This window comes from Vigna unguiculata, chromosome 10, assembly GCF_037176805.1.
Source record: "Vigna unguiculata cultivar grain cowpea cultivar isolate G323 ecotype 2 chromosome 10, ASM3717680v1, whole genome shotgun sequence".
Classification (NCBI taxonomy): domain Eukaryota; kingdom Viridiplantae; phylum Streptophyta; class Magnoliopsida; order Fabales; family Fabaceae; genus Vigna; species Vigna unguiculata.
The window spans coordinates 53,535,536-53,560,709 of NC_140801.1; the positions used below are offsets into that span (position 1 = coordinate 53,535,536).

At 34.7% G+C, this 25,174-nt stretch overlaps 3 protein-coding genes across 3 annotated transcripts; 2 read left to right on the plus strand and 1 right to left on the minus strand.

Annotated features, from left to right (window-relative positions):
• The first annotated feature begins 3,022 nt into the window (after window positions 1-3,022).
• Window positions 3,023-5,925, plus strand: LOC114166368 (putative N-acetyltransferase HLS1). Its single transcript, XM_028051087.2, has 3 exons — window positions 3,023-3,811; window positions 4,062-4,192; window positions 4,945-5,925. The coding sequence occupies exons 1-3, from the start codon at window positions 3,587-3,589 to the stop codon at window positions 5,792-5,794; spliced, it is 1,206 nt and encodes a 401-aa protein (XP_027906888.1). The 5' UTR covers window positions 3,023-3,586; the 3' UTR covers window positions 5,795-5,925.
• Window positions 5,926-14,803: 8,878 nt separating this feature from the next.
• Window positions 14,804-20,013, minus strand: LOC114166017 (ACT domain-containing protein ACR11-like). Its single transcript, XM_028050672.2, has 10 exons — window positions 19,710-20,013; window positions 19,196-19,253; window positions 18,786-18,911; window positions 18,457-18,551; window positions 16,473-16,557; window positions 16,314-16,373; window positions 16,040-16,095; window positions 15,764-15,869; window positions 15,267-15,335; window positions 14,804-15,086 (listed from the first exon to the last, which is right to left on the minus strand). Exons 1-10 carry the CDS (start codon window positions 19,853-19,855, stop codon window positions 15,024-15,026), a joined length of 864 nt encoding a protein of 287 aa, XP_027906473.1. The 5' UTR covers window positions 19,856-20,013; the 3' UTR covers window positions 14,804-15,023.
• Window positions 20,014-21,395: 1,382 nt separating this feature from the next.
• LPA3 (Low PSII Accumulation 3) lies at window positions 21,396-25,133 on the plus strand. Its single transcript, XM_028050316.2, has 12 exons — window positions 21,396-21,775; window positions 21,907-21,937; window positions 22,224-22,316; window positions 22,412-22,474; window positions 22,596-22,707; window positions 22,877-22,962; window positions 23,352-23,410; window positions 23,525-23,627; window positions 23,715-23,775; window positions 24,219-24,301; window positions 24,409-24,489; window positions 24,853-25,133. The coding sequence occupies exons 1-12, from the start codon at window positions 21,471-21,473 to the stop codon at window positions 24,910-24,912; spliced, it is 1,137 nt and encodes a 378-aa protein (XP_027906117.2). The 5' UTR covers window positions 21,396-21,470; the 3' UTR covers window positions 24,913-25,133.
• The last annotated feature ends 41 nt before the right edge of the window (window positions 25,134-25,174 follow it).

The window sequence follows — 25,174 nt, forward strand, 5'->3', positions numbered from 1 at the left end:
TTTACTTTGAATTGATTTTATTTTTAGTTGATGTAAGACTTTTTCAAGAAATATTCAATCTTTCGAGAAGTTCTAATACTGATCGGGTTGTCAGATCTTTTGAGACAAGACAAATAAAACATGGGTCTGGTTTTTACGAAAAATTAACACTATTTTCAATCTAAAACTTTATACCAATAAATTTATGAATTTTTCTTGTTTAACTTTCTTATTTGTATTCTATGCGAGATTTCGAGAGTCTAATATATCGAAGAAAAACTAATCAACACATAAACCATGAAATTTAATAATGTAAAGTTGGTTTTCTTTTTTGTAAGGAATTTGCATAAATTCCTCTGCAGCCGCGCCCACTTAGGCATTACTGATGTTAATTTTTGTTGAATCTTATATTCAGCAAAGATTGGTGAGTGCCAAAATTATTGCAATTTCTAAACTTAATTTACTCAAAGAACGAACACGAGAATATAGTCAATATAATTATGCAGGTCATTGATCTCAGAAAATAGAAACGAATAGAACGTATTTGATGTTGTAATCAATTACGCATTGTTACGGTGAGTCACAGACAAATCAAAATTAATCAAACCTGTGACTGTGTGAAACTGGTTTCAACGGATCAAGATTTTCCTGCAGTTATTTTTTCCACTGCGTGAATCTCAATCATTAATCAATTTTTAATTAAGCAAAATACTGATAGAAGAATATAATTTATTTTCTCGACTACAATATATTCGTATCTGGTAGTAACAGAGGTGCAACGATTACACAGAAGATTTTTTAAGGTTTTTCTAGAAATCTAGTTTCGTACTTTCATATTGTTTCCTTAAACTTTACAAAGTTATTATTTATTTAAAATTTGAATACAAGTACGACAAGTTTTGTATGCTAATCTTAATTAATGCTTTCACATTTCACTGAGGTTTTGTTTTTAATATTTATTTTTCTAATAAAAGACAGTTTAGGCAAAAAAAACATCTTTTAAATGTGATTATTAAAATTAAATACTTAATTAAATTTCGTAATTAACATGATTTATAATTTTGTTTATAGTCAAGACCGGATGGAATACTTTTATATTATTGAAAGTATATATTGAATAATGATGTTATTTTGTCTCTATTTTCACTAAAAAAAAATGCAAAACCAGTTATTTTTGGAAGATTTATTAAGAATAAATAGATAATATATAAAATACAATTTGTAATTGAAAAATGTTTAAATATCTATTTAACTATATTTTATTTCTTGAGAAATTTGTTTTTTTAGAATCTTGTATAACTTTAACCAATTTGTCTGAAGAGAAAATATGTCTTCTTGGAATAATCATTTATTCTAAGAATGAAGCTAAAATTATACCTAAAGTAGAAAATTTTTCATGCTCAAACCCCTTTTGTATATATGGTTTGCTTTCAATTTGATAAAAAAGTAAACTTTGCGTGTTCATACAAATTCGATCATATTCACCACTTTACTAAAATCATTTCATGAAAAGAATAAGAATAAAATTGATTCGATTGAGACTCTTGTTTTTTTTTTTCTTTTGACAGAATTGTTGGAAAACATATTTTCAAGAAAAATTAGTATCAAAGATATGGCAGGCAGGTCATATGCAACATTAATGGCGTCACATCAGTTTTTCTATGTTTTCTAGGCATCAAATTTCTGCAACCATGGCCTCAAAACTTGAACATACGTGTAGCTTTGATAATAAGGTGTTTGTTTTTTTCAGATTAAGACTCTGATGTTAACCTTTGGAGAGAAAATTGAAGAAAACTAAAAGTGTGAAGAAGAATGAAACATAATGGTCTGAAAAGTTGGACAGAGAAAAGAGACCATTTACCAAACCCTTCATTATGAATTACCAAAGTTACAAACAGTGATGATTGAGGATTTTGTTGGTATAAGGACAGAGAACACAACTTCCTCATGTCAAAGTATATGCTTTGGATAGATTATTAATATGGCAAATCAGAATTTGCAACTCTATCTTGACCAGCTTCTCATTTTGGTGATAGTGCATTGATCATGCAAGTCCAATCAGAACCTTGGTATATGCATAGCTTTCTTCTGTATTCAGAGCACTCTGTTTTTGATGTTGAGAGAGTTCTTTTTAGCTTTTGTACCATTTGCATGTATCATTTGGAGCAAGTGGTTCCAGTGATAGGACTCAAAGTGTCGAAAATTTTAGATTAAATTTTGCATTCCTTAACAAGTAAGTTGCAGTACAATTGGACCACAGTGTAGCAGTTATGAATGAGAAAACTTCATCCAAATTTAGAAACAAGACACATCAGCTAATAAGATATGGGCTTGGCTTGGGGTGAATGAAGCTTCTAGGGACGTGCGTAGCCATTGAAAGAGTTGTTTGTTTGTTCTCTCTCACAACACTTGGCACCATTCTTTTAGAACATAAACAAACAAAGGAATGGTACGGTTTCAATTGAAAAAAGAGCTCAATATGTGCATATGATGATGGTGATCAAAACCCCACTTTTAAGCCGCACAGTAGCATCCCACATGTTCACCAAAAACGTGGTGAAAGGCATGCTTTCTATGCCACCTCCCCCAATAATTGGTGAAAGGAAAGTAATAAGATAAGGCCTTTTTTTGTGTATGCTTCAGGCTTCTAGTTTTCAAACACCTGGGCGAATCTTGCACAACATTTGCCATCATGATTCTAAAGACACACTCAATGACCCACCACACCACTCTTCTTTCATTCAATATCAATAACAATAACAAGACAGAACTAACCACAGAGGACACAGATGGTAACCCTGTACTCAGTTAAATCACACTTTCTCATCTAAAAACACATACTTTGATATCATTCCAAAACAAACCTTGAGTGGAGCCTTTTTCTTTGGATAGGGATAAGTCATGACATAACTACTCTTGTATTAGGAACCAGGGACAATTATTCAATAGTTAGGACACTACATTTGACTGCAGATAAACTTTACCTTAAACTGCTATTGCTGTCATTGTTGTTATTGTTGTTATTGCTATCATTATTAGGACATCATTATCCTCATATGGGTGTATGTATCACATTGTGAATGCGAAGACTGGTTAGTGCACCTATCATTGTTAGTTCTCTCTCCCTTGTGCACATTTAATGTGAATGCTGAATAAATTTGAAAGTTCAACCCTCTGCATAGTGATCGAAAATAATATGTGGTTTATTATCTCTCACAAAAAGTGTACAGGCGCACCAGAGCATATTTAATTTCAATATGTACATGATGTATTGGATCACGCACTACAAACAAAAGAAGATATGAACATGATGTAATATTATAGAATTATGGAATTATGGAATAGAAATAACAGAATACAAGTTTAGATTTTTTTTCCATGCTTTTCTTTTCATTTTTGCCAAAAGAACAAGGTCCACTAAACTTTGGGGAGGTGCCACGTATGCATATTCTTGGGGCTTCTAAGATGTATATATGCACATACAGATAGAGAGATGAGCATCGAAAGCTGATAGAAGCTAGCACAAGTGAGAAGAAGCAAGGGATAATCATTGATCTTCTTTCTCTTTTGCTTGCTACTGATTGTTCTAATCATCTATATCTATACCATGTCTCTAAAGATAGCAGCAGAAATTTATCCAAAATCACCATCAGAGACAGTGATGGAGCCATTGCTTGTGGTAAACGAATATGATGAAGATAGACATAAGGTGGCAGTAGAGAAACTTGAGAGGCTTTGTGAAGTTGGGCAGAGTGGAAAGCCATCTCTTGTCACTGACCTCATGGGAGACCCCATATGCCGAATCCGTCACTTTCAATTGCATGTCATGCTCGTAAGTAACCAGCTACAAATCTAGTTAAAAATCTCATTGCTTTTCAGTTTTTTCAGTTTTACACTGTCTTCAACTTTAATTTTAGCACAAAAAATATGAGAGTTTGGAATAATATCAGTTTCACACTTTGAAATTGTGTGATAATCAGCATGCATTCCTTTAAAACTGAAGTGGGATTTATAGTTTTCAGATAGATCTGTTGCTGGTTTTGAGAAAGGCTAATGAATGTTGCATTTGGTCAAAATAACAGGTTGCAGAATATGGAGAAGAAGGAGAAGTTGTTGGGGTGATAAGGGGGTGTGTGAAAACAGTGACAAGAGGGAATTCGGTTTATGTAAAACTGGCCTATATTTTGGGGCTCAGAGTCTCCCCTCGGCACAGGTTCTATTCCACTCTGCTCATGTTATTGGTTTGCTTGCTTCAATCTCTTTCTGCACACTGCACATTAAAGTCATCAAAAGAGTGAGTACTTTTGATGTTAATGTGCATGTGTTTGTTTCAGATAAATAAAATACCAGAAGGAGGAGTCATAATCAGTTTTCCTCCAACTTGTAAAAGCAAAAGTCAGTTATGAAACTGGTTTTGCTTCTGTTCTGTTTGCCATTGGTTCTAATCCCTTTCTCTTCAGCTAGTTGTGTGCTTTCTTGGTTCTAATCTCATTCGGGCCTTATAAAATAAGGGAAACTAAAAAATCAGAAAAAAAAAAGAAGGGGTGGAGGATTAGATTCTAAGATAAAGAGAAGGCAATGTTCCTCGTATCATGGAAAGGTGAAAAAAGTATGGTTAAGCTAGCCTGTCATTGACACATGTATGATGTATCCACTAAGACTACTTTAATAAGAAACTGCAATTGGATATGATGTCTTATTCTTATATTCAACCATCTCACTGAATTTCGTACAAAGTTCTTCATCCAGACACCAAGGTCCACACAAACCTTACTTTTCCATTCAGTTCAAATATTCCTCATGATCCACCCTCATTTTAATTTCCGTTTCATCATCACTTTTAATTGCATATCTATTTCTAGATAAAAACACACCGAGACCAAAAAGCAGTAGGTATAAATGTTCTGATGCTTGATGAGGCAACAAAATAAGTAAAACTCAAAAGACTTATCTTGGCATATGCAGGAGATTTGGCATTGGCACAAAACTAGTTCAACATTTAGAAGAGTGGTGCAAGCAAAAAGGGGCCAAGTATGCATATATGGCAACTGATTGTACCAACGAGCCTTCGGTGAATCTGTTCACAAAAAAATGTGGCTACTCAAAGTTCAGGACTCTAACCATTCTGGTGCAACCTGTGCATGCTCACTACAAACCAATCAGCTCCAATGTTGCTGTGCTTCGTCTTCCACCACGCCTTGCAGGCTCCATGTATGACAAAATGTTTGCAAATTCAGAATTTTACCCAAAAGACAAAGACTCGATCTTGTGCAACAAGCTGAATCTGGGGACCTTCATGGCCATCCCCAAGAAGCACTTGTCAAAGTGTGATCCAAAAAGGGGCATTCTCCCTCCAAGCTACGCCATATTGAGCGTGTGGAACACCAAAGATGTGTTTAAGTTGCAGGTGAAGGGTGTGTCACCATTGGCACATGCGTGCTGCGTAGGTACGAGGTTGTTGGATGAATGGATGCCATGGCTAAGGCTACCTTCGTTCCCAGATGTTTTTAGGCCATTTGGGGTTTATTTTGTGTATGGATTGCACATGGAGGGAAAGTGTGGTGCTCAACTGATGAAGTGTTTGTGTGCATTTGTGCATAACATGGGAAGAGATGGTGGTGGTTGTGGGGCCATTGTGGCTGAACTGGGCCAAAGGGACCCGGTGAGAGACGCAGTCCCACATTGGAGAAAGTTCTCATGGGCAGAGGACATGTGGTGCATTAAGAATCTTCACAAGGCTTCTTCTCAAAATTCTGATTGGTTCACTTCTAGATCCTCTTCACCAGTGATATTTGTTGATCCTAGAGACTTTTGACTTTGTTTATAGAGGAACAAGATGAAAATGTTGCTAATGCTTTTTCTTCTGCCACTGTAAGCTGTAAATTAAGTAACTATTTCCTTAACTGTGGATGATGTATATGTCTCCGATCAATCTCTGCATCTTAATCTGCTTGAAAATTGGAAGGATTCACTATAATTCACCCTAAAGAATAATTGTTATTGCAGTAATATATCTCTTATTACATACACAAGGAAAATATACTTTAACCTTTTGCAAACAGCTAAATTATGGTTGTGTTTTTCAGACACACTACTCTTGAGAAATTTCTAAGAAAACATTCAGGGAATGTTAATTATTAATTATTAATGATACAAAAGTTGAACGTACAAGACACATCATAGTATCTTCAAGAAAAAATTTGAAGGATTAATCGTGTTTTTATTCCTTTGAATACGAAATTAAAATTTATTTTCATGTTCAAATTGAATATAATTATTTTAATTCAATAATGTCAATTTTTTCTTTTTAAAAATTGAATAATATTTAAAATATCTTAACATGCCAAATAATGTAAATAACTTAATTATCATTTAACATAAAAACTTCACCAGATTAGAAAAAATAAATATATTTATTCATTCTGAAGTTTATAATAACTTGAAATATGAACAAAATTAAAATATGAATAAAAGAAAAACAATTTTGTATATGAATTTAGAAATTAAAAATATATTTTATCTAAATTTTTAAACTAAACATTTATAATTTTTTTAAAATTTAAGATTTGGAACATTAACTTCTACAATTTATATTTTTATACATATCATTCAGTTTTTTCATTATTTAATTTTTAACTCATACTTAAATTTTTAATAAGAACAAATTACATCTAAGTGGTTATGACTTTCCTAATTTTTTTTAAAAAAAATTTAAAATTAGTATATATATATATATATATATTGTATTGGTGAAGATTAAAATAGGTACAATTTTTTTTTTATAAAATATAATATTTAGTGTTGATAAATAATATAACATAAAATTAAATACAATCAAAAATAAATAAATTTAATGAGATATTTGTTATGTTCTCTTTTTTTTCACATATTCTCTTACTCACATGTCTTCTTTCATTTATGAAGAAAATTAGGAAGTTAGACATAAATTTTGTATTTCACAAATTCTCTTCCTCACATTTTTTTTTTGTTTATATAAAAAAAAATAAGAAGTTAGACACAAACTCATATTATTTATTCTTATTTATCATATATATTTTTCGTTACTATCTTTGGTATACTACTAAAATATTAGTTTAATAAATATTATTTTTTTATCTCATGAATTTTTTTTATATTAATTATTTTGTGAATATAAGAAAGAAAAAAAAATTTCTATAATAACTTTTTAATTATAACTTGATTATGATATATTTTTGTTTCAAATAATTACGTGACTCAATTTTTTTATTAAATTTTGATAAATTATTTTTATTTTTAAACTTCCTTTTTAGATAGTTATATTGATAAATAATAAAAAAAATATTTGTTTTTTTAAATGATAAGATGAAAATATTATATCTACCTGATCGATACTATTTCGGTGTGGAACCAGACGATCTCAAGAACCCTCTGTGTCGAACCTCCTCCTGTTCCTTCCTAGAGTTTTCCTGGATCTCCCTGCCGTCTGCACTCCGGGGGTGGGGGTACCTGCAGGCACTCCGATGCTCAAGTCAGAAAGTGATTGATATGAGGTGTAATTGCTTAGTGAGAAAAGCGTATCTTTACCTGTTCACTAAGCCTTAATTTATACTAATTTCTTAATGGACCTGTTATTATTATTTGCGAGTCGTTCGTATTCGAGGATCGATTCTTTCCCTTTCCGACTGAGGTTGCATGCATCAATTATTTCCTTATTGGCTGAGATTGTTCTTCTGTGTCTTTGTTAAAGATCAGCTCTTTCCATTCTGAGATTTGTCCGTCTGTACTTTTGTCAAAGATAAACTCCTTTCTTTTTGGGGTTTGACCGTCTGTACTTCTCAAATATCAACTCCTTCCTTATTTGGGGTTTGCCCGTCTATACTTCGCCAAATATCAACTCCTTCCTTTTTGGCTGAGATTACGCGCTGCTCCTCTGTACCTCTGCGCCATAATGCCATATTCTATCTGTCACATCATTGGGCTGGGATGTACACGACCAAAAGGCGTCGGGATATATCTATCCATGACACTTATTGGGCCCTCTGTGTTGTGTTGGAGAAAAGGTGAAAAGCAGGTATCGGCGTTCGGGGGAGTCGGAACCCTTCGAGGGGCTGTTATTAGATCGGTGTTCAGTGCTTCCTCCAAAATTTTGGCTCTGTTGGACACAAGAGGGGTGTACCTGCTGTATTTCGGCTGCCTAAAGTCTTTGAACCTGTGACCGGATCGGGGTGCTAACGTTCACTCTTTATCATGGTGCCTCTTCTCCTGTGTGTCTGATCGAGTTGTATTGTGGAATTCTTTCAGTTGCTCCATCTGCATGAATTTGGTGGCCCTGGTCCGAAGCTCATCCAGATTGTTCACGGACTTCTTGCATAGACTGTCAACGAAAGGGTCAGGCTTTAGTGCTGTTATGAGGTGGTGCATGGCGACCTCAGGATTCAAATTAGAGATATTCAAGAATATCTTCCCAAATTGTTCCATAAATTCTCGCAACGACTCTCCTTTTTCCTGTCGTATATTTACCAATGCTAGAGAAGTAAGATGGTGTGGCTTACTGGTGGTGAACTGTATGCCAAAATGGGTGGCCAACGTATCGAAACAATCGATAGAGATGGGTGGTAATCGTGTGAACCAATTGAGTGCAGGCCCTTTTAGGGATGTTGGGAAAACACGACAGAGGATTGCGTCATCCGAAGTGTACAATCCTGCTTGGGTGGTGAAGATGTTCACGTGCTCCTCCGGATCAGTAGTGTCATCGTACTGGTTCATAGTCAACCCCTTTCAGCGCGCGGGAAGTTCCACTTCCATGATCCCGTCCACGAAGGGGTGGCGTCTGGCTGCTCTGGGCCTTGCTTCTATTTGGTTGGTGGTGGTTTGTACTCGGGACTCGTCTCGTCCGGTACTGTCCCCTCCATCTTCATTGCTACGGGATTCCTCCCTTTGTGGGGATTCTGCTCAATTTGCGCTCGCATTTGCTGGTTCTCCTCTCTTAGGGCGTTTAACTCTTCCTCGTTCTTGCGCCTTAATTTCTCCAACTGGCGGTTCATCTCTCGTTGCATCTCCACTGCTACTGAATTTTGATTGACTGCTGCTCTTGTCGACACCATCCTGCTTGAGAATTGTCTGGCCCCACGGTGGGCGCCAATGTTCCGATTCCAACCCAAGTTCGTCCGACAATCATCATTTAGGAACAACCACCGCATTCCCAAGGTATTGTTCGCTTTGGAGCATTTTAGCTTCGTGGGGACTGACAACTCCCCCTTCAACTTCCCTTGCCCTCGACTGGGGGGCTTGTTCTTGTACACCCAATAAGTCCCACATCGCTTAGAAGTCAATACTCCTACCTCCTTCCACCCTATGAGGTGCCTTTTAAGGACAAAACCGTGACAGAGCTAAAATTCTCCAAAGCGAACAATACCTCGGGAATGCGATGGTTGTTCCTAAACGATGGCTGCCAGACGAACTTGGGTTGGAATCGGAACATTGGCGCCCACCGTGGGGCCAAACAATTCTCAAGAAGGATGGTGTCGACAAGAGCAGCAGTTGATCAAAATACAATAGCAGCGGAGATGCAACGAGAGATGAACCGGAGAACCAGCGGTTGCGAAGGCAACTTGAGCAAAATTCCCAACAAAGGGAAGAATTTCACAGTAATGGAGAAGGAGAGGGCGACACAGGACGAGATGAATTCAGGGTACAGACCACCACCAACCAAACATGCGCGAGACCCAGAACAGCCAGACGCCACCCCTTCGTGGACGGGATCATGGAGGTAGAACTTTCTGCACGCTGGAAGTGATTGACTATGAGCCAGTACGATGGCACTACTGATCCAGAGGAGCACGTGGACGTATTCAGCACCCAAGTAGGGTTGTACACTTCAAATGACACAATTCTTTGTCGTGTGATGATGAACATGATGTGAGGGAGAAGCCATTGAGAGGGGTGATCAACTATACATCAGGAGGCTTTGCAGAAGGCAGAGCCACTATGTCCGCGAGGAAAAAGTACGTCCGAGCAATTCAAAATGTCAATGTCGTATCTACATGTCCCTAGCGGCACATGCCACCCATCATATTCTGTGATGATGATTTTCAAGCCATTGACCCCCAGCCCGATGACCCAACGGTGATCTTAGTGGAGATTGAAGACTTTGCAATAAGTAAAACCTTGGTAGACCAGGATAGTTCAGTGGATATCCTGTACTGGGACACTTTCAAAAAGTTAAGAATTTCGAAAGTAGAAATCCAACAATACTCGGAGCCGATCATGGGCTTCTCAGGGGAGCGAGTGAATACAAAGGGCTACATTGATTTGTTCACCAAATTCGGAGCAGGGAGAACGACGCGAACGGTAAAAATTCGATACCTTATTGTTGACGCTCACACCTCTTATAATATTTTTCTAGGGAGACCTTCGTTGAACATGCTTGGTGCGGTGATATCCACATATCACTTAGCTATAAAATTTCTGTCAATTTCGGGAGACATAGTCACTGTACATGTAGACCAGCCAACTGCGCGCAAATGCTACGCAGACAGCTTGAGAGAAAGACCCATACACCAAGTTGAGAGCCCAGCACCGCTACAATACCAAAATCAAACCCAAGTCTTTTCACCAGGGAAATCTAGTGTGACGAATGACAAGTGCTGCCCGGAAACACGATGGGAAGTTCTCGCCCAATTGAGCAGAATCCCCCACAAAGGGAGGAATCCCGTAACAATGAAGATGGAGGGGACGGTACCGGACGAGACGAGTCCCGAGTACAAACCACCACCAACCAAACAGAAGCAAGGCCCAGAGCAGCCAGACGCCACCCCTTCGTGGACGGGATCATGGAAGTGAAACTTCCCGCGCGCTGAAAGGGGTTGACTATGAACCAGTACGATGACACTACTGATCCGGAGGAGCACGTGAACGCCTTCACCACCCAAGCAGGATTGTACACTTCGGATGACGCAATCCTCTGTCGTGTTTTCCCAACATCCCTAAAAGGGCCTGCACTCAATTGGTTCACACGATTACCACCCAACTCTATCAATTGTTTCGATACGTTGGCCACCCGTTTTGGCATACAGTTCGCCACCAGTAAGCCACACCATCTTACTTCTCTAGCATTGATAAATATACGACAATAAAAAGGAGAGTCTCTGCGGGAATTTATGGAATAATTTGGGAAGATATTCTTGAATATCTCTAATTTGAATCCTGAGGTCACCATGCACCACCCATAACAGCACTAAAGCTTGGCCCTTTCGTTGACAGTCTATGCAAGAAGTCCGTGAACAATCTGTATGAGCTTCGAACCAGGGCCACCAAATTCATGCAGATGGAGCAACTAAAAGAATTCCATAATACAACTCGATTAGACACACAGGAGAATAGGCACCATGATAGAGAGCGAACGTTAGCTCCCCGATCCGGCCATAGGTTCAAAGACTCTAGGCAGCCGAAATACAGCAGGTACACCCCCTTGTCCAACATAGCCAGAATTTTGGAGGAAGCATTGAACATCGATCTAATAACAGCCCCTCGAAGGGTTTCGACTCCCCCGAACGCCGATACCTGCTTTTCACCTTTTCTCCAACACAACACAGGGGGCCCAATAAGTGTGATGGACGGATATATCCCGGCCCCTTTTGACTGTGTACATCCCAACCCAATGATGTGACACATAGAATATGGGATTATGGTGCAGAGGTACAGAGGAGCAACGCGTAATCTCAGCCAAAAAGAAAGGAGTTGATATTTGGCGAAGTACAAACGGACAAACCCCAAATAAGGAAGGAGTTGATATTTGAGAAGTACAGACGGCCAAACCCCAAAAAGGAAGGAGTTGATCTTTAACAAAAGTACAGACGGACAAATCTTAGAATGGAAAGAGCTGATCTTTAACAAAGACACAGAAGAACAATCTCAACCAATAAGGAAAGAACTGATGCATGCAACCTCAGTCGGAAAGGGAAAGAATCGATCCTCGAATACGAACGGTCTGCAAATAATAATAACAGGTCCATTAAGAAATTAGTATAAATCAAGACCTAATGAAGTAAAGGTACGCTTTTCTCACTAAGCAATTACACCTCATATCAATCACTTTCTAACTTGAGCGTCAGAGTGCCTGCAGGTACCCCCACCCCCAAAGTGCAGACGGCAGAGAGATCCAGGAGGAGTCCAGGGAGGAACAGGAGGAGGTTCGACACAGAGGGTTCTTGAGATCATCTGGTTATATATTTTAATTCTTCATATATTTTAAATTAATCACATATTTTGAAACATGACAGTAAAGAGATCCAATTGGATGATTTTTTATTGTTTATAACCTCAGTCTTTTTGTCATAGTGCTAATAATTTTGATTGTCAAAGAAATAAATATAAATGTTAGATTTGATTTATAAAGAGATACAAAGAGCGCAGAGAAGATACTGATGAAATATATCTAACCTATTCTCTCCACAAGATCTTTTCGAAAAAACAAGAAAACATAAGATTTTTGTCTGTAGGTTAAAATTAGGTCATACATCAATTAATTTATATACATTATTTTATATAAATTTTAAAATTCTATCTTTAGCATGTAATCTAATTATGGATAATTTTTTTAATATGTTGTAGAATTCATTCTAAAAAAAATTTGTCCATAATATTTTTCATTAAGATTTACTACAAATTTTTAAGGTATATAAAAGAAAATGCATGAAAAGAAACATTAGTGTAAATCACAAAACATTTAACAAACTTAATAATAAATAATAAAGAATGTGGATGGACTCAATGTGTATTTTATTCAGAGAGAAACTTTATTTTTGTAAGAATGAATAAATATATTATAGAAAAGACGTAAAGAATAATTCTAATGTATTATTTCAAAGAATAGGGTACCATATATATACATACAAGAGTGCTATAATTCCTCATCTATTAAAGGAATGAGTGCACAGATTTGCACAGATTTGCTCACAAATATAATAATGCCTAAATTATAGCTAATACAATATTTGACATATTTTAACACCCCCACTCAAGTTGGTGCATGTACATCACACATTCCCCACTTGAATAGAGACTCATTAAACACTTTGTTTGACACTCATTTAATGAGAACATCAGCCAACTGCAATTCTAATCTTACAAAAGGAAAGGAAATTATTTCAGCTTCAAGTTTTTCTTTGATGAAATGTCTATCAATCTCCACATGCTTTGTTCTATCATGTTGCACCGGATTGTGAGCAATTGCTATAGCCGATAACACATTTTTAATCCACAAAAGTTCACATACACCTAGTGCCATGCTTCTGAATTTTGCTTCAGCACTAGATCTTGCTACTACATGCTGCTTTTTAATCCTCCAAGTTACAAGATTCTTCTACTTTTAAGTTTCTATGATTTGAGAACAAAATTCTTTTTCCAGGAGTGGATTTTAAATATCTCAAAATCTTCTCAACAGCATCCATATGAAGCTTTCGTGGATCATGCATAAATTGGCTAACAACATTCACTGCATAGGTAGCAGCGGAAGTCCCAAAATCAAGTTTCTCCGATTGATTTTTATCGAAAGGTGCCATCAGAAATATTCAAATAAAGAAGCACCTCTTCCTATATTATACAGGATGTCGGTGTTTGGCTCTGATACCATATAGAAAAGATGTAAAAAATAATACTGATGTATTATTTCAAAGAATAGGGTACCATATATATATATACATACAAGAGATTCCTCATCTACACAAATTTGCACAGATTTGCTCACAAATATAATAATACCTAAACTATAGCTAATACAATATTTAACATATCTTAACATATATTACAAAATAAGGAAAGGAAAATATTAAAATTTAAAAATAGAACGAATAAAAACATACTAGGGTCAAAATATTAGTTTAAGAAAAATAGAAAAAAAAATAGAAAAAGAAAAAAAATTATTTATTTAAACCCAAATTAGTGATAGCCAAAGATGAGATATGGACGTTCTATCATCATTTGTTGGATTTTGTTTCTATTTTTTCTATATAACAATTAAAAACATATTCCTTTCTCCCAAATATCAAGAGATGGATTTCTCTAAATAAGATCACAGTAAATTATATAAACCAGAATCGTTAATTATCGTCTAAGAGAGATATGAAAACGGTTTATCAAAAAATTAAAATTAATAGAAGAACTTATACCTCTTATTTCTTTCTTCTTCCATTCTCATTATACCAAACATGTTCTATCTCCTATCTTCTATTTCTGCATTCTTTTATCTATTTTCGATCTATTTTATGCAAAATTAATTAAAAATAAAAATAATAAAAATTAACACTTAAATTAATTTCTTAAAAGAGTTTTATAAAGAGGAGTGAAAGTTGTAAAGGAATAGTATTAGAAGATATTAGAAGATTATGAAATACATGGAAGTCAAATGGAAAATCAATCAACTATTTTAAGAGCCACATTCTTATAAGTAAAATATAATATATTTTAAAATAATATTTCTTTTAGCGGACCACGAAATTTTATTGCATGCCCGCTATATATATATATATATATATATATATATATATATATATATATATATATATATATATATATATATATATATATATATATTTGAGTGAATGGATTATTAAATTAGAGTATAATCCATGTTAATATTGCGTATTTATATTTCTTTTAATAAATATTAGATAAATCTTATTTATAATTTATTAAAAAAGATAAAACCAGATTCAAATAATGAATTTGAGTATGATTCTTTAGATGAGTATGTAATATATGTTAGTTGAAGAAAATTAAAGAACTTGGAAACCTCTATTTCGTCAAATAACTAATTAAAAAGGTAGAATGAAAAATATGGATGTGATATTGAAAACATAAGACAAATATTATAAGTATTTTCAAAAATAAATATTCAAATTTATGATATAACAGTGGGTTTATAATCCTATTCATGTTAATTCAATTTTATGATTGTGGCTTCTCAAGTAACCGTATTTTTCATTTGACTTTCATGTGACAAAAGAAGTGCAAACATTGTAAATCCCATGTGAAAGAGAATACTATGTTCTAAGAAGAAACACTCAAAAACTAGATTCCTCAGTTGTCGGACGCCTCAAGAAATATCTCAAGCTGTTTGCAAGAACCTGCAATATGATAAACATGAATCTAATTCAGTTCAAAAGCTGAAGAATCTTGCTGGTATGTGTGAGGAGAAGTCTACCACTAGCACTAGATTATCAAACTTCGTTACAACCTACTTGCATAGCCACTACAATGTATGATTCCATTTTCATTTTTATCATGCGTTACCAGATTAATCTTACCTGCTGCAGAGGCTTGATGATTGCTTTACCATTGTAGCTGACATGAAACTTTGCCTTCGCCAAGAGCCCCTAGTTCAAGTCAAATACAAAGCTTTTAGTATAAGATTGGCAATTCGTTTTGACAACTCTAATGAGCAGATATACTTCTATGTAGGTCACTTATCCGTATCCGATATCCGATGCTTAAGATACTCTACTGATACTTATCAACGAAGTATCTAATTTATAAAACAATAATACTTTATTGATAACAATAATTTATAATTTTTTGTTTTGACGTCTAGTATATATGATTTTAATTTGGATTCACACAATAACAATAATATATGTATCATGTTTTAAAAAGATATTGTATACTTTTTAATATGCATATATCATGTATCGTATTCTATTATTTTTTAAAATGAATGTATCGGCGTATCAGATACATGTTGTAGATCATAGGAATGACCATATCAGAAAAAATAAATTTGCATATTTTGGAACAAGGTACACACCTCAGTGTCAAATTCTCCTGATTCAACATCAATGTTTATGTCAGTAATAATCTTTACAAGATCAACCAATAGTCCAGGCCGGTCAGCTGTCTCCACATACAGCAAACTGCAAAATGGAAGAGAAGTGAGTGATCACATCCATGTATTGCTAATGCAAAAACTAGCACTGAACATGTTTTTCTAAAGCCTCAAATATTTTGAAAGTGTAGGCAATTTTTTTGTTCAATCAGGATTTCTAATATTGATGACAAAGGAAGAACCAGATGAATATATCACCTTCGATCTGGGCCATCATCAGAAATATTTATGTGGGTTGCTATATCTACATCAACCTGACAGATATTAACAGAGTATAAACAAGATTGCAGAGGACCAAGATTGTATCATTCATATAAAAAGAAAATACTTCCAGGCAGCTAGGATATCTTTTAACACTACAAAACAAAAACTTGTCTGCACCTCACACTGATTGAAAAGAAAATCATATTTTACAAATTTTTAATGTATTCATATTATACAATTGAAACTGAAAAGTGTAGGCATTCATCACCTGCTCTTTTGGAGGCAAAAGTCCAAAAGCTGCTCCCAATGCTAGCAAGGAACTTGACTCCTGGAACACCAGTTTCAATACTCCAATTAGCTGAGAACTGTATTTTGGGTTCTAACCAAACTAAGCTCCAACAAAAAATAGGGTACTTGGTGAGCTTACCGGATGATATTGAATAAGATTATTTATAATTGTCAAACGAATTGCCTCTAACAACTCTGGATCTTCCACTTTCCTGCCAGTATCACTGCAAACAAATTTCCACCAGCATATCCAGTGAATTACTATTAGATAGATACTAGTTCAAAACTTGATTCAAGATAATTGTTGTTTAAAAGTGAATTTGAACCTAAGTTCTAGCAAGTTTCACTTTTTACAATGAATTTCTATTGGCCTAGCCAGTTCTGAAGTTTGTTTAGCTACATATACTTGTGTCAACTTGTAATCTGACAATAGACACCCTAAGCCCAAGTAATATACTGTAGAAATTTGCAACAATAATAGTTCTTGTTATTTTGATCTTACAATATATGATTCTAATAAATATAACCATCATTGGTAAAATGTTATGAATATCTCACATCCATAATGTACAAATTTGCAACAATAACAGTGTTTGCTATATTGATCTTATAATATATGATTCTAATAAATATAATCATCATTGGTAAAAAATTATTGAACATCTCACACCCACAAGAGATATGATCAAGTTATAGTATATAACTGGATACAAACCTCACTTTAGCAGCTAGTTTTTTTGAGATTGAGTTAGGCCTAAATCCATTTTCTAAGATCGTATCAAAGTTTATCCTTGAAAGATCATCAAGTGGAGTCCAATACTTTGTTACCTTCATTCATGAATACTTCAGAAAGTTGTGGGTGTCTTTTTTGAAAACGAAAGATTGATTATTCAAACTTTTAGGAGTTTCATGCTTGTGTGGAATGAGACTAGTAGAAAGTGATGCATAAGAACTGATAATGATGGAGAGTACAAAGGTCGTTTTGAGTATTATTATAAGTCTCATAGGATAAGATGGGATAAGCTACCCCAAAACACCTCAAATGAATGGTGCAACTATAAGATTCAATAGAACAATTGCAGAAAAGATTGGAAGCATGCTTTCTCATTCAAAACTCCCTAAGTCATTTCGGAGAGAGGCAATAGAACTGCTACCGATTTGATCAACTTGCCACCTTCAAGACCACTAAATGGATAGATACCAAATGAAGTATGGTATTGAAAGAAAACCTCCTATGTTCACTTATTGATCTTTTGATGTAAAACTTTTCTTCATATTCCAAGAGATGAAAATGCGAACCTTAATGCAACGGGGAAGGAATGCATATATCTTGGTTCACCAAGAGATGAACTTGGTTTCAGACTATTGGATCTTGGAAACAAGAAAATTGTTTGAAGAAGTGTTGTATTCTTTGAGGATCAAACTATCCAAGATATCAAGAAGATTGAGAAGCTAAGTTTTAAGATGGCTTGTGATCAAAGTCCTAATAATTCAAGGTGAGAAAGTCCTCAACTGGAACCACATATGAAAGAACATGATAAAACAAAACAACTTCAATAGATGTTGAAACATAAAGAGACAGATGAGCCTCTTAATCTAATAAATGAAGAATGTGACAGAAAATGGTCAAATAGAAAAAGAATCTAAAGTGAGATGATCCTTGAGATTTAGACAACTATCGAGAACATACCTCTCAAATGAATATATCAATCTTACTAACGAAGTGGAACGTCAAAAATTTGAAGAAGCCATCACAAGATGCATGACAAAGAATGATTGCATGCCATGAAAGAAGAAGGTTTTTTCATCCCCTTTAAGTAGAAAGAGTATTTCATTCCATTGTATTTGGTTAAGAATACTCTTTAAGAACAAGAGAGAAGAGAAAAAGTGAGCTTTTGTAATCCTCCCTGAGAAAAAGAGGGTTATGTTAATTCCCAACACACCTACCTCTTTACACTGTTAATGATACACTTAAGTTCAGACAAGAAGAAATGACTCACATCAGCTAAACACAATCATTCTTAGCTACCATTTATCATACACCAGTAATAATACACGGAGACCAATACTGGGAGAAACAAAAGCATTATAACGGTCACATACATAATGCATGTAAAACTTACGCTTTTGTGATGGAAAACTTGTTGTGCTTGCCAGATGAATCCAGAAAGACATTTGCCTTAGCAACATTGAGACCTAAGTTTTTTAATGCATTCATCTGCAACCCAAGTAGAGAGTTGGTTTTGGAAATCCTCTTTTTATTTATGAACACCATCACATCAAATATGTTTCCACAAAACAAAACAACAGTAATAGAATAACACAATGAAAAGAGACATTGCTTACCCCTATAATCTCTGTATTGAAATCATAAAAGCACACATTCAAAAGGAAAAAGGAAAAACATTGGATAAGTGAACACAATCTAAGATTTGCTAAGAGAATGACTTACTGTGTCTAGAAGTGCCCCAAGCCTGTCACCAAAAGTTATCTCCACCACAGTTGCATCTGGATCAGAGTCTTGGTCAATTATAACTACGGGAGTTGGAATGGTGTCAGTCTCTCCTTGATTTCCATCCTGTTCTTCACATAAAACAAATTGAAAGCAAATCTATTATGTGAGGTTTTTCATATGAGGAGAGGCATCAGGATACTCAGTATCAATGAGTTGTGAACAAGTCTATATAGAGAAGAAGACACCACTACAAATCCAAAACCTTAAGGTAATGGATTTATGGGTCTTCTACTTATATATTAGTCATCTTACTCATTTTTACTCGAAATGACCAGCAAGCATTAGAATAAAGTTTTTGCTGTTCACATGCAATTAGTGGCATCACACATGCCGATTAGGCTAAATACCTCCACATCAGTAACAGGTGCTGCTCGAGGGATAATTGTAGTTCCAGAAGATGACAATCTGACAAAAGTGTACATGCAATTAACAAATAGAATGCACACCCATCATCGTAGTACAGTCCTACTCACTTCAATTTTAAATTTTGACTAGTCTTTCAGAAAAAATAGGACAAGGGCGCAAAAGAATTTTGAGAAATTGTAGAGGAGAATATTAGTCAGAACACATTCAACATAGTCTTCCCAGTATTCTACTTCTACACAGTTCAGAAAATACATAAACTAACAACTCCAGTGGTAAAAAGTTTCTTTCTTGAATAAACATGTCCAAGCAAATGAACTATACACAGAGCAGGTTCCACTTGATCGATCTTTTTTCTTTCTAATCAGAAGCTTTTGGGAGCGTAAATTGAATTAAGAGAATAGTATACCGAAGCATTATAACAGCAACAGAAAATCGGAAACATAACTCGAACAATCAATAAAAAATTGAATTGTAATCATTCAATATGAACCATACCTTCTGCTAAGGGTTCGAAATGGTTTAGTAGCAGCAAACCCAGACGAGGCCCTCGAGAAAGGGGCGCTGCAAATGATTTTCTCCATAGCTCTCAAGCTACTATGAGCAGCACTGAAGTGAAGACCAACACTCATAGCCACAACCATTTTGTTTTTTTTTTTTTGTCAGAAAAGAACTTTCTTTAGAGCAACAACCTTGAAATGTTGAAGAAATTAGAGTGTTGAAGAAGGCATTGGACACAAGAACTCAAATTGGGAAGAGAGAAAAGAGTTTGTTCATTATTGATATCTTGGCATCGCACGTTACTCTTTAACAAAATCTGAAACGTCCATTCATCATCCTGTTTGGGCATCTTTTGTTTGTTTGTTTTTTTTTTTTTTTTTTTGTGTGGATGCATGTTGTCCATTTGGAGTTACGACAACCAACCTCATTAATAACGTCTCGTGATTACGGATTTTGCTGAAACAAATCAAACTTTCATTTTGAAAACGGTCCTCTGACATTTTTCAAGATTAAATTAAGTTATCACTTTTTTCAAAGATTGATTTTTTTTTTAACAAATGGTTTATGTTTATTAATTTTCATTTGGAAAAATCTTATGTTTTTAGATTACCTAATTCTTGTAAAAAAAACAATTTTTTACTTTGTTGCTTATTATTATTACATTATTTAACTGAATTAACTTGTTTTTGCTCAATTATGTTTTCGTAATTATTACAACCTTATCCCTTCCCAACTACCAACTTTCATGACTCATCCAACACGGCAAACATGCACTACAACACTTTATATGTACAGAATTGGATTCTTAACTTGAAAATAATTTTAAGTAGAAAAATGATATTGTAACATCTTTACACTCATTTAATTATGAATTGCAAATATGGGCCTTTTTTTTTCGTTTTGGTCTTATTTGTATTTAGTATGCAAAGAAGCAAACTGGGCTGGCTGACTCCGCATGGGAGCTAAATATTTTGGGCCGTAATGTACAACGTTTGGCATGTGAATTTGCCAGTTGGCTCGTCAACTGTATAAAATTTTAATAATTTTATTTTTATTTAATTAAATTAGTATAAATAATAATTTATAGGATTAAATATATTTTTGGTCTTTTAATTCTCAGTGAATTTTAGAATTAGTCTATTTCGAAATTTTGGACCAGTTTAGTCCTCAATCTTTCGAAATACGTGAATTTAGTCTTTTTAATCAAATTTTGCTAAGTTTATTTGACATTTCAAGTGCGTTTCATAATAGTATTTGATTTAATATTAAAGCAAAAATGTGTCAAAAAGTATACAACTCAAATACAATCCTGAGATGCATACAAAATATTACATAAACCTAATAAAATTTAATTAAAAGGACTAAATTCACATATTTCAAAAGATGAATGATTAAATTGATCCAAAATTTCAAATAGACTAATTCTAATATTTACTAAAATTAAGTTATTAAAAATATATTTAATCATAATTTATATAAGTCTATTTTTAAAATAAGTAATATTTATAGTTTTATAATTTATAATTTTTAAATATAAGTCTATATTGAAAATATAAATGTGAAATGTGCAGATCGTGAGATGTGTAAAACAATTTTTTTCTTTTTTTAGGAAAGAAGAGGGATATTTTAGTGAATGTATGTGGAAATGGAGAATAAGATTGTCAAAGGGACACGTCATCAATAATCCTATCCATGATCCATGTTAGTTAGCCGGTGAGAGTGAGCAGAGAGCAGAGTGTGGGGTGGTGGTAACAAAGAATGGCCATTTCCATGTTTTCATCAACATTTCCTTCTTTGAACTTCACTTTCCTTCGCCCATGCCAACTTCAACCTCTTTCTTTCACTCTCCCATCTTCTTCTGCTATGGCTCAACCCCTCCCACTCAGGTTCGCTGCAAAAATCCACAGCCTTGGAGTTGGAAGAGAAGGTGCACCCTCCTCCGATCCTAAGGCCGGTGTTTCGCTTTACAAACCTAAATCCTACCAAGTTCTCGTCAACGATGCCGCCACTTCCCTAGCTTTCGCGCTTCAAGACGGAAAAATTCGTCTCGAAATTGATTTCCCGTATGCATGTTTTTCCTTTTGTGTAGTGTATGAATTGCATGTTTTTTCCAGGTTTTAAGTCGATCTAAATTGGCAACAACTAGGTTTTGGTTGTGTTTCCTGATTTGTCATTTGAGTTTTTTTGTATGCAGGCCTTTGCCCACCAACGTGTCTTCCTATAAGGTACCATTCTTTAAATAAAATAATTTATAGGAATGTTGTAACTCATTTTGATAAACTACACCCAATTATGTGATAAGTAAACCTAAATAAGTTCCATGGAAGCTTTTCCAAACACCCCCAATTAGAGCTTAAGCTCTTCCAAATAAGTCCCTGACCATAGTTCAGGTGACAATGATTTCATGCTTCAAGAAAAGAAACGTTCTAATTCATAGATACTTGACGTTTGTGTTACATGCTTATTTGATTAAATTGCACATAATTTTCTGAAATTCCTAAATGTTTCAAGGGATCCTCAGATGAGTTCATTGATGCCAACATTCAACTTGCCTTGGCTGTTGTAAGAAAGCTCCAGGAGAAAAAGGAAACCAGAGCTTGCATTGTAAGAAAATACATTCTTTTCTTCCCTTAAAAAGAAATCCATCAATGTATTTTACTCTATTCCAGAAATGTTACTACATTTGTTCCTCTTTGTAGGTATTCCCTGATAAACCAGAAAAGCGCCGAGCCTCTCAATTGTTCAAAACAGCTCTAGATTCCGTAATGAAAAAATAACTCATTATGAATTTCTTTCCCATCTGTCTAGTGCCCCAATCCACATTCCACTCCACATTTTTCTAAAATCATGCCAGCAAAAGATCACACCATATTTTTCTTCCAGATTGATGGCATTACCATAGGTTCCTTAGATGATGTTCCAGCTGGACCTATGACTTCGTTTTTCAGATCTGTAAGGAACACCCTTGATTTTGACTTTGAAGATGAGAATGAAGGTTAGTTCTTGGGGAAATGGCATAGTCATAGCTTTCTAAGTAATAACATTGTCTTGGGGATACCAATTTATCAAATTATTCTTGGGGCATTTATTGGTGCGCAGTATTGCTTTTTAAATCATGGTCATGATAAAATAATAGTTTTTGACCATTTTCTTAATAAATGCAGGTCGTTGGCAATCTAGTGATCCTCCATCAATCTACATATTCCTTAACTGCAGTAGTCGTGAACTTGCATATATAGAGAAGTATGTGGTACGGTGTTTCTGCCATTAGATGATTTCCTGAAACTCTCGTTTTTCTTTTCAAATCTTCAATGTGCTGATTAAATTTCACTCTTATTTGCATTTGCTATATTGCTTAGTTTTGGCTTGTTTTGTGAGAAATATCTAGTTTGTTCACTGGCAATCAATATTATGCAATAATTGTACGTTGATTTGAGTTCTTTCATTCCATTTTCGGTCAATGCATAAGATTTTGCAAAATTCCTAGTTTAGCTTCTAATTATATCCCTTCCAGTAGTAACATCTTAGATGGTAAAACTTGATCTAGTTCTGCAATTTAAAAAAAAATTATTCTGCATATTTTTATTAGCTGCTTTAGTTTGATGGATACCGACTAATTTTACTACTTGGGTTTTGCAGGAAAAAATTGCTAAATCTACCCCAACACTTTTATTTAATCTTGAACTAGACACACTACGGTATATGTTGTACTCCTTGAGGGTTTTTTTTCTTGATTGAGTTTTCATACATGCTTAATTGCTTAACTATTTCGTATACTTATCCTTGACAGAGAATACTTATTGAATTTACAGTGCTGATTTAGGCCTTCCAGGCTTTCCTGCCAAAGACTTGCACTACCGCTTTCTTTCTCAATTCACTCCGGTTTTCTACATCCGAATCCGAGAGTATTCAAAGGTACCACTACTTTATTGAATTGTCTCTATATGTTGATTCTTTTTATCAAATAATAGACATTGACTGTTTCCTCTTTTTGTTTTTAAGACAGTTGCAATAGCGCCATATATTGTCAATTATTCTGGAGCCGTGTTCCGCCAGTACCCAGGTGCAACTATGTATATGTGAACAAACGGGTGTCTTATATGCACAAATAGACACCCACACGCACCCCACTTATGGAAGTTCATATTTTTTTTTTTCAGTCTATTAATGTAATGACGTATTATGTAAAATAATATCAAGGTTAAATAAAACTGAAATAAAAATGTAATGCATTACTGAGAAATATACGGAAGAAATATGATAGACTAATACTTTATAAATTATACCATAAATTTGATATATTAACATAAGACCTGACAAGGAAGTTATTTTCCACTTTATGTAACAAGTAGCAACATTAATTTTATATTTTTCATTTTTGATTGTGATTACATGCTTCTCTATGTTGCTGGGGACAATTTTTTTTTCTTGTTGTATGATTACCATTCTTTTATTTGCTGATATGGATGATGCACTCACTAATTTGTTCCTTCATAAACTGTTCAGGTCCTTGGCAGGTGATGCTTAAACAAGCAGATGGTTCTTATGCATGCATAGCAGAAAGTGCTGACCGGTTCAGCCTTGGTGAGGTAATTTCAAAATAATCTTAACATCATTTACTTATTAATTGGAAATAATCTGCCTCATTTACTTATTAGTTGTAAATAGTTTCATATTAGTCCATTGACTGATGTAGGCCAAAGAGGAGTTGCTAAGGGTGTTGGGACTTCAAGAAGAAGAGGGGAGCTCTCTAGAATTTCTTCGAAGGGGCTACAAGGTGTTAACCAGTTTGTGTTCCTTATATGCATGCTTATGTCTTGTTTATTACTGTTCTTTTAGTCCCTGGTAAAATTTGCATATACATGTGATCCACACTGCGTCCTTTATAAGGGTAGACACTGAAGACAACTTGTTGTGGATTTTATTTGAGTTGCTTGATCATTTGCATATGTGGATTTTATATATCATTGCATATTCAGTCACTCAAGCATATATAATATTCTCACAATGTTTTGTTTGAGCATTGAGTTGACTCTGTTTCCTGCTACAGTGAGTTATGATTAGATATTAAATCTTATTTGGCCTGTCTCTAGCTCAGTTATAAATTGTAATCTATCGCCTGCATGCTGTGATATTGCAGGCAAGCACGTGGTGGGAAGAAAATTTTGATTCAGAAGTATCTTCTGCATGGCGAACTTGAGTAGTACAGTGTTAGCAGAGATTGTGTTTTTAGTATGTCGGCATGTAGTGGTCAATGGATGTGCTCACATATATTCAAGGAAGATAATTTATTTTTTATCAGTAATCCTTGCTTGGTATAGGAGACAAGAAGAATCGATGAGTCTTATTGACGTGTTTTATTGAGTCTTAAGCTGCTTGAAAGTGCTAAATATAATTAATGGTGGTATAATCATTTACACATTTTGTACACTGTTAATAGAAAGCATAGTTTACATTATGCT

What these genes read in the sequence shown, in the direction of transcription:
- LPA3 (XM_028050316.2), top strand. Translation starts at nt 21,471, where the DNA reads ATGGCCATTTCCATGTTTTCATCAACATTTCCTTCTTTGAACTTCACT. An exon ending in TCAAAACAGCTCTAGATTCC is followed by an intron (nt 22,475 to 22,595) that starts GTAATGAAAAAA and finishes TTTTTCTTCCAG; the next exon opens with ATTGATGGCATTACCATAGG. An exon ending in CGTGTTCCGCCAGTACCCAG is followed by an intron (nt 23,776 to 24,218) that starts GTGCAACTATGT and finishes TAAACTGTTCAG; the next exon opens with GTCCTTGGCAGGTGATGCTT.
- LOC114166017 (XM_028050672.2), bottom strand. Translation starts at nt 19,855, where the DNA reads ATGGTTGTGGCTATGAGTGTTGGTCTTCACTTCAGTGCTGCTCATAGT. An exon ending in CACCTGTTACTGATGTGGAG is followed by an intron (nt 18,912 to 19,195) that starts GTATTTAGCCTA and finishes TGTGAAGAACAG; the next exon opens with GATGGAAATCAAGGAGAGAC. An exon ending in TTTTGCCTCCAAAAGAGCAG is followed by an intron (nt 16,096 to 16,313) that starts GTGATGAATGCC and finishes AATATCTGTCAG; the next exon opens with GTTGATGTAGATATAGCAAC.
- LOC114166368 (XM_028051087.2), top strand. Translation starts at nt 3,587, where the DNA reads ATGTCTCTAAAGATAGCAGCAGAAATTTATCCAAAATCACCATCAGAG. An exon ending in TTCAATTGCATGTCATGCTC is followed by an intron (nt 3,812 to 4,061) that starts GTAAGTAACCAG and finishes TCAAAATAACAG; the next exon opens with GTTGCAGAATATGGAGAAGA. An exon ending in AGAGTCTCCCCTCGGCACAG is followed by an intron (nt 4,193 to 4,944) that starts GTTCTATTCCAC and finishes TGGCATATGCAG; the next exon opens with GAGATTTGGCATTGGCACAA.